At 48.9% G+C, this 9,251-nt stretch overlaps 1 protein-coding gene across 1 annotated transcript in view; it reads left to right on the top strand.

Annotated features, from left to right (window-relative positions):
• The first annotated feature begins 66 nt into the window (after positions 1 to 66).
• The window catches only part of ANKK1 (ankyrin repeat and kinase domain containing 1), a 12,992-nt gene continuing 3,807 nt past the window's right edge, over positions 67 to 9,251 (top strand). Inside the window, 5 exon segments of the mRNA XM_007452213.1 lie at positions 67 to 248; positions 6,144 to 6,438; positions 7,844 to 7,995; positions 8,247 to 8,296; positions 8,920 to 9,075. Of these exon segments, the coding sequence (XP_007452275.1) occupies positions 67 to 248; positions 6,144 to 6,438; positions 7,844 to 7,995; positions 8,247 to 8,296; positions 8,920 to 9,075 (835 nt within the window).

Here is a 9,251-nt window from a genome sequence, read left to right as displayed (position 1 = left end):
GCGGCGGGTGCAGCCAGGCCGGCCGGGAGCGCGCGGGGCTTGGAGAGCCCGGGCCGTGCCGACCCCATGGCCGCGGGCGTGGAGCAGCGGCTGGGCGGCCTCCCCGTCTTCACCCGCGACGACTTCGAGGGCACCTGGCGCCCAGTGGCGAGCGGCGGCTTCAGCCAGGTGTTCCAGGCGCGGCACAAGCGCTGGCGGACCGAGTACGCCATCAAGTGCTCCCGCTGCCTCCAGCCTGACACCATCAGGTACCCGCCTGCCTCCCCCCTCCTTTTGCGGTGGGAAACCCGAGGCCCGGGGAGCTCCCGAGGGAGGGGCGGCCGGGTTGAGGCTGAGGATTGTCCTCTCCACTTTTCTAAACTCTGTTCTGTGGCCTGAGCTTCCCAGGCACAGCCCTGTCTGTTTACCGCTCTGAAATAAACTTGGCTCTGTTTGTGGAATCAAACCTTTGTGTGAAATCCACAGAGGTCAAAGGTGAGCAGGAACTACCCTCCACTTATGCCTTTGTTTCATCCAACCTCCCAAACTGGTCCCGCCTCCTTCTTTCCAGCCTCACCTTCCTTCCAGGTGTCAGCTTGGTGATGACTGCTCTGGATGACCCTCTGCCACCCTCCTACCCACCCCCTAACTCACAGCACAGGCAGGGCTGGGCTTGCTCAGAGCCTGTGGCACTAGGCTCAGTGATGCTGAGTGACCTGGGGGGAATCACAGGTTCCACACCAGGGGCAACTCCTGTCTGGTGTGGTCCCAGCCCAGCCCGGGCAGGCTGATGGGGGCTTGGGGGGTGGGGTGGAGGCTGCCCAGCCTGCTGGCCTGAGAGCCTGTCCAGGCCACTCACTTGCCGGCCCTCACACCGGCACTGCCAGCAGGTCAATCCTGGAATGCTGCTGTCTCCGTCCTTGTTTTTGTCTCTGTCTTCTCCCAGGTCCCATTATACGTACTATGACCGTACTATGACCACTCCCTGGCAGGCCTCCTTTTCCCTCTTACTACCTCTTTCCCATTGCTTCAACCCATCTTTGCTGGTACTGGCTGTGCCCTCGCCCCTCGTGCAGCCATGGAGATTCTTGGATGTGAAGTCTGAGATGATAACCGTGTCCTCCTCCCAAGCCTCCTGGGACATCACCTAGAGCGCCTTGGGGGTGCAGGGAGCAACTCCTATTGGCATTTTTTCTGGTCATTCTCTGTGATCACTATGCAAGCTCCCAAGACACAGCCTCCGGTCCCACACACCCAAGTCCCTTCTCTCACTCCCAGACCCCTGCCTGCTTAATGAATAAGGGCAAAGTGAGATAGCCCCAGACTCACCCACCTTCCTCCCTCAACTTCCTGGCTTGGGAGTAGAGCCAGGTTATTCTAGGATCTATTCAAATCATTTACAGCCTTTGAAGCAAAGAACAACAGGAAACAGATGGCATTGACAAGGCTACTCATGAGACACTGACAGTAACTCCTATCTCAATTCCCTTCCCAATTCCAGGAATCCTTGGGTGGAAAGGACTAAGGGATTTACGGTAATCAATGCCTGCCACGTGTGGAGTGCTATATGAGGAGTTTCATGAGTATGACTTCACTGAATCCTCCTTCCATCATCTCATTCATTTGTCCTCCTGATGAATGTTTATTGCTCACCTACTAGGTGCCAGGCTCTGTGCTGGACCCTGAGATATAATGATGAATGCCACAGATATGGCCCTGGAGATATTCTCCTGGAGTTTGCAGATAGGGGAGAAAAGACATTAATTAGATAACCCCATGTGTAAATGTAAGTGTGCTGCTGTGAGAGGTGCAAGAAAGGAGAGAGTTGTGGTTCCATGAAGGCTTATTATTGGAGTTTGAGATCAGAAAAGGCTTCCTTGAGGAAGTTACACTTGAGCTGAAATATGAAAGATGAGTCTGAGTTAAGTGGGTGAAGAGAGGAAAGCTTTCCATGTTGAGCTTAAGGTGCCTTTAAACAACCAAGAAGAATTGTCAAGTAGACTTCAGAGTAAAGCTCTGAGCTAACAGTATTAAAATTTGTGAATCATTTGTTATAGGTGTATTTGAAGCTAGGACTCACTCATTCTAAGCGCTAAGTGAACAAAACGAAGTCTGTGCCCTTGTGGAGTTTATAATCTAATGAAGGAAGACAGAAAACAAACAAATATTTTTATCTATATCCCTTACAAACCACCTGACACTTTCTTTGATTAAAATACCTTAGGAGCGTTGAGTAGTCTGATCTTCCAAAAAATTTTTTTCATCTTCCAATAAATAGTAATTTGTGGGCTTTTTTGCCCAAAATGTTAAGATTTTATTTACCAAGCTTCTTTGTTGTACAGAAAGTTAAAATGCTGTTACAATCTCAGTGTAAGTGGTAGCCACACTTGGTTGACTTACCAATCGCAGCTCTGACCCTACCGCAAGGGTCTTACATGAAACTCTGACAATGCTTTATAATTTTGTCGTTGCCTATAAATTTGTTATAATGCTTGGTGGTAGATTTCTGAGAGAGACTAAATGGGTGAAGGCAGAATGTCACAGGAACTCTTCTTTGGTTCTTTGCTTGGGTGGGTGTCCTGGGGTTTGTATCACAGCTACCTTAAGAAAAAGCTAGCAACTCCATTTGAGCAGTCCAGCCAATACGGAACTCAAGAACAGATAAAGCAAGGTAGGGTTTTTGTGCAGGTTATTTGGAGTCTTTCCTTCAGCTTTCCTGTTTTCTTCCTCCCCTTCATCCTCCTCATTTTCTTCATCTAATCACCTTCTCCGTCACATCCAAATTCTCCCCTCCTTTCACTCCATGCCCCTCCCCTTCTGCATCTTCCTGTTCACCATCAGGCTCTCCCTTCTCGCTGTTTTTCTCCTCTTCCTGTGTGCGCCTTCTCCTTCATTCTCCTCTTCTGGGGGGATAAGGATTGATGGAGTAGGGTTGCTATTTTCTATAGGCTTGAAATCCTTCCTAAGTAAGTACTATTTGAGAATAGAGATTTGAAGCAAAGAAAGAGCAAATGATGTGGCTCTCTCAGGCTCTCTCAGTGTTCTAGGCAGAGGGACGAGCAAACGCAAAGGTCCTGAGGAGGCAACAAGCTTGACATGGTGGGGCAGGTCATAGAGGGCTTTGTAGGCCATTGTAAGAACTTTAACTTTTATTCTGAATGAGAAGAGAGCCACTGGACAGTCCTGAGCAGAGCAGTGACATGCTCTGACTGACATTTTAAAAGTACCACTCTGGCTGCTGGTGGAGGGGAAGAGAGAGAAGCAAAGGCACCAGTTAGGAGGCTTGGACCGAGATGCCAATGGATAGAGGTGGTCACCAGTGGTCAGATTCTTGCTGTATTTTGAAGGTAGAGCTGACGGAATGTGCTGAGGGGCAGCTTGTGGGAAGGAGAGGGAGAGAGGTGTCCAGGATAAGCAAGATCTTTGAGGGCTAGAGGGATGGAGGCCCCGTTCACTGAGATGGGATAGGCTGAGCGGGGAGCGGGTTTGAGGGAAGAATCAAGAGTTCAGCTTTAGACACGTAAAGTGTCGAATACCCAGTTGGAGATGCTGAGACTGCCTAGAGACAGAGTACGGAATGAGAAGAGGAAAAGAAGAGAGTCTGGGATTGGGTCTAATGATCAGGTAACACAATAGGAGCCTGCAAAGTAGGCACTGACCCTACACTGAGAACGAGAAAATTGCTTGTAGGCTACAGCAACGTGGGGGTCATCGGTGACTAGCAACAGCCTGTCAGGGAGGTATTAAGACCAGAAACCAGATGAAAGGGCATGGGGGGAGATGAAGAAAAGAGAAAGACAGCAGGTGTAGCAAACACTTTCAAGAAATCGGGGTGTCCAGGGGAGTTGTGCAGGTTACTGTTGTTCCCATTTACAGTTAAGACACTGAGGCCCAGAGAGTTTGCTTGTTCAAGGTCATACAGAGAATAAGGTGAAATTGGGATTTGAAAGCAGGGCAATGCGATCCCAGATCCCTTGCTTTTTCCATTTCATGACAGGTGTCTTCTCAGTTCTTGTGACTTCAAAAGTACAGGAGGAGACAGATAAAAAAACAAATATTGCAGAGGTTTGAGGGGAGAGTCCTTGAACAGTAGAGAAGTAAAGACAAGAACAGCAGAAACCAGGACTAGCCAACCTGTCCAGATGCGAGGGAGAGCAGGTGCCTTTTCCTGGAGCAGAGGAGTCTCTGGCTGGCTTCCCAGGGAGGCCCTGTGAGCACATTTCCAGCAGCCTCTGACTGCAGTGCCAGTGCAGCTTTGCAAATACTCTGCTTTTTAAAGATGTCATTTCTCCTTAATCTTCATCCCTGCAATCCCAGAACAATTTATAGCAATTTGCGTATTTGCTGTTTTGTGGCACATACAGTGAAAAGAGTGAAAGGTTTGCAAATGCTTATTTTGTAAGGCTTTCCCATAAGTATTGACTTCTGTTCAGTTCAACAAAGATGCCTTGTGCTGTACGTGGCCATGTGCTGTGGGGAGTACCAAGATGAAAACTTATCCTTCACCTCCAAAGTGGAATCCCATGCAGCCATTACCGAGCTTGCTTTGAGAGAATAACGATGCAGGAAGTGCTCCGCTACACCAACAGGGAAAAGCAGATCGCAAAACAGCCCACGCTATGTGATGGCAAGAGGGAGTGGAGGAGAAAGGAGTGACAGGGAGGGAGAAAAGGAGAGAGGTTCCTTGAAATGTACAGTAAAAGGATATGCTAAATTATTAACAGAGGCCAACTCTGGAGGGTTGGGTTACTGATGATTTAATTATTATTACTATTATTATTATTATTTTTTGGCTGTGCCATGAGGCTTGCAGGATCTTAGTTCCCTGACTAGGGGTTGAACCCAGGCCCCACAGTGAAAGCACTGAGTCCTAACCACTGGACCGCCAGGGAATTCCCTAATTTTCTTTCCTATTCCCTAGATGTTCTACAAGGTATATATATATTACTTTCACCATCAAAAAGGCAATAAATGATATATTTTTTCAATATTTTTTATTGAGATATAGTTGATGTACAATGTTGTGTTAATTTCTGCTGTACAGCAAAGTGATTCAGTTATACATATATATATATACATATATATATACATTTTTTAAAATATTCTTTTCCATTATGGTTTATCATAGGATATTGAATATGGTTCTCTGTGCTATACAGTAGGATCTTGTTGTTTATCTGTTCTGTATATAAAAGCTTACATCTGCTAACCCCACCTCCCACTCCATCCCTCCCCCAACTCCCTGCCCCTTGGCAATCGCCAGTCTGTTCTCTGTGTCTTTGATTCTGTTTCATAGATAGGTTCATTTGTGTCATATTTTAGATTCCACATATAAATGATATCATATGGTATTTGTCTTTCTCTTTCTGACTTACTTCATTTAGTGTGATAATCTCTAGTTGTATCCATGTTGCTACACATGTGGCATTATTTCATTTTTTATGGCTGAGTAGTATTCCATTGCATATATGTTCCATATCTTCTTTATCCACTCATCTGTCGACGGGCATTTAGGTGGTTTCCATGTCTTGGCTATTGTGAATAGTGCTTCTATGAACATAGGGGTACATGTATCTTTTTGAGTTACAGTTTTTTCTGGATATATGCCGAGGAGTGGGATTGCTGGATCACACGGTAGCTCTATTTTTAGTTTTCTGTTTTCCATAGTGGCTGCACCAATTTACATTCCCACAAAAAGTGTAAGAGAGTTCCCTTTTTTCCACATCCTCTCCAGGATTTGTTATTTGTAGACTTTTTAATGATGGCCATTCTGACCATTGTGAGGTGGTTCCTCAATAAATCATATTTTAAAAGAAGCAGGAGGCATAATTTTGGTCCTCCACGGGCTTGCGATCTCCTAGGGGAGGTAGACATATAGAAGTGGCCAGAATAAACGGCAGGCTTTTTGTGGCCGCCTCTGTAGAATGGGCTGGCTCCTAAATTTGCAGACCCCTTTACTTCCTGTCTTGTTGCATCTGCACCCTAATCTACGCATCCACTGGGCATCCCCTCATGTCTCTCTTTCCCCCTCCATTATCTTGCAAGCTCCCAAGGCATCTCTGGGTCTGCACAGCCTGGTATCAAGTCTAGTTTGTGTGTCCTGCTAGTTGCTCTTGTAATTAAAGGGTCAGCTCCTTCCATCTCTCGCTCCTGCCCCTCCATAGCTCTGATGTGAATTGCCTCGTTGAAGAAGCAACCAAAGTAGAGAAGATCAAGTTTCAGCACATCGTGTCCATCTACGGGGTTTGCGAGCAGCCCCTGGGTATTGTGATGGAGTTCATGGCCAACGGCTCCCTGGAGAAGATGCTGCCCACCCACAGCCTCTGCTGGCAGCTCAAGTTCCGCATCATCCATGAGACCGGCTTGGCCATGAACTTCCTCCACAGCATTAACCCACCACTTCTCCACCTGGACCTCAAGCCAGGCAACATCCTCCTGGACAGTCACATGCATGTCAAGGTAAGGACCCTAGTGAACCCCTCTGCACCCTTTCACTCCAGAGCCTTCTCCAGATGAACAGGATTATTTACTGCCTGACTGGCCTGTCAAGAGTTTTGGTTGTTGTTGTTTTTAATATTTATTTATTTGGCTGCAACAGATCTTTGTTGCGGCACGTGGGATCTTTAGTTGCGGCATGCGGGATCTTTAGTTGCGGCATGCGGGAGCTTTTTAGTTGCAGCATGCATGTGGGATCTAGTTCCCTGACCAGGGATCGAACCCGGGCTCCCCGTGTTGGGAGTGTGGAGTCTTAGCCACTGGACCACCAGGGAAGTCCCCTGTCAAGAGTTTTAAGCAGCTCCCTTCATGGACAAATACCGAAGGCAGGGATCACACCTAAAACAGATAGATGCACAATGAAATTTGGTGCATGAAACTGGGTATCAGGATGTCTGCAAAACCCCTCTTTGAGTGCCATTTCTAATGTGGGTAGAATAATCTCTATCCCATTCTTTGCTTCAAGTGAGAATGTGTGTAAATGAGATGTTCTTAAGAAAGGTCATGATGGCCATTTTTTCAGTTCCTAAAACATGCCCCATTTTCATTTCTGCCCCAGGACCTTTGCACATGCTGTTTCCACTGCCAGGAACAGTGTTCCCCCACTCCCTCTTTATCCAGCAAAGGCCTACACATCTTTCAGGTCTCAGCTTAAACAGCACCTCCTCGGAGGTTTTCCCTGATCCACCCCCATGGGCCCCTGTTATATACCCTCACTGTACCTCTCTTTTTATACTGCTAACCCCAATTGTAAGTATATAGTCATTTGTGAAACTATTTCATTAGCGACTATACCCCCTATTTGAATAAGCACTTAGGAGAGTAATGGGTGCGAGGGTTTCGTCATTCTTATCTGCTGCCTGATCCTCAGTATCCAGCCTAGTTGGCACTCAGTGAATTGTCAGTTTATTGATGTATGAATGAATCAATGGATGGAAGCAAAGTCAGAGATAAATATACATGGTGTCAATGCTTCAGGGCCTGTGAAAGTGGGATGAATAGAAGCTCACCAAAGACGCCACTTTATCCACAGTCCCTTTGGGTAATGGCCACACCTTCCAAGTACTTACCATGTGCCAGGCACTGTTCTAAGTGCCTTTTGCATATTTCCTTATTTAATGCTCATGATAGCGCTGTGAGTTAAGTACTTATCTTGTTTCCCTTTTATAGCTGAGTAAATGGAGGTTCTGAGAAAATAAGTAACTTGTTCAAGGTCATCCTGTGGTACATGGCAGTGCTGGGAGAGAGCTTATGGTCTCAGCGGCAACACTACACTGGAAGTGAAGATAGTGGGAGGGATGAGAAACTCAGGCAGTTTTCTAGAGGCAAGACTGTATTACCCCCCATCCCCATCCGGGCTTCCTCCCAGGTTTCAGACTTCAGCCTGTCCAAGTGGATGGAACAGTCGGCCCGGATGCAGTACATCAAGAGGTCAGCTCTGCAGGGCACCCTCAGCTACATCCCCCCTGAGATGTTCCTGGAGAGCAACAAGGGCCCAGGTCCCAAATACGATGTGTACAGGTGAGATGGAGGCTGAGCTCCAGGCCACATACCCAGGGCGTAGCTTGTTGTCAACGCCCTGCCTGGACCCCAAGGCCCAAAGGGCAGGGCAGGACAAGGATGAGGTCTGGCCCCTCCCTGCCCACATGGGAGGAGGAGGGATGTGGGGGGATTCTGGCTGGAGAGGCATTGCCTGGGTTTGTGTGGTCCATGGGGCCCCCCTGCTGGATATCCGAGAACGCCACTCAGGGGGCACTTTCCCCTGTCTGCAGCTTCGGGATTGTCATCTGGGAGATCCTCACTCAGAAGAAACCGTATTCAGGTAGCACGCGACAGTGGCACCGTCAGATGGGGTCCCGGAAGGGACTGGGAGGCTGGGCGTTCGTGGGGGCAGGGGCAGGCGGCAGGTTTTTCTTGGGGACCGTATTGCTCTTTAAGGGTTCCTGTCCTCTCACCCTCCTTCCTTCCTCCCCCTACTTTCTAGAGCTCACGTGACGGTGAAAGAAAGGGCAACCCTCAGCCCAGGCCATACTCTCTGCCTCTAGTTCCTTTGCTTCAAAGTGTTCTTTCCTGTCTCTCTCACCCCCAACCCTGCCACCCAGGTGTCAGGTAAATAGATTGTCAGGGAATTTGGATAATCCAGCAAAGTTCAAAATCAGAGCCTGTAACTAGGCCTGCTGGTCAGTCCTGCCATCTTTGGACAGCAAAAGCCCGCAGTGAGGGGCCATGGCCGATCTTGGTCTGGGAGGGGTTGGAGCTGGACCAGAGACCCAGCTGCTCAAATCTGAGCCTCAAGTCAGCCTGCAATCTAGTTATTAACTCACTGTGCATTTATGGGGCCCCTGCTATGTGCGCCACCCTGTCGGGATCCTCAGAGCCCCCATCCCCTGCCCAGCCCCTCTGGCCCTGCCTCAGTACCCACACAGCCTGGGCCCCCTCTCACAGGCTTCAACATGATGACCATTATGGTGCGAGTGGCCGCAGGCCTGCGGCCCTCCCTGCAGCCTGTCTCCGATGAGTGGCCGGCTGAAGCCCAGCAGATGGTGGACCTGATGAGGCGCTGTTGGGACCAGGACCCCAAGAAGAGGCCCTGCTTTCCAGGTTCTCAATCAGCCTAATGTACACAGGGATGAGGGAGATGGGTGGGGCTGCGGGGCCCACGGGCCAAGAGTGGTGGTTGAAGCCCCGGGCCACTCCTGAGAGCTCTGCAGGGAGGGCCCTGCGTGGCACTAGGGCAGACTCTGCACCACAGTGCGGTGTTGGCAGGGGGTGGGAGG

The sequence above is a fragment of the Lipotes vexillifer genome, unplaced genomic scaffold (assembly GCF_000442215.2).
Source record: "Lipotes vexillifer unplaced genomic scaffold, Lipotes_vexillifer_v1.1 scaffold743, whole genome shotgun sequence".
Classification (NCBI taxonomy): Eukaryota; Metazoa; Chordata; class Mammalia; order Artiodactyla; family Lipotidae; genus Lipotes; species Lipotes vexillifer.
Note: the sequence above shows the minus strand (reverse complement) of the source record. Positions and strands in the feature narration are given on the sequence as shown.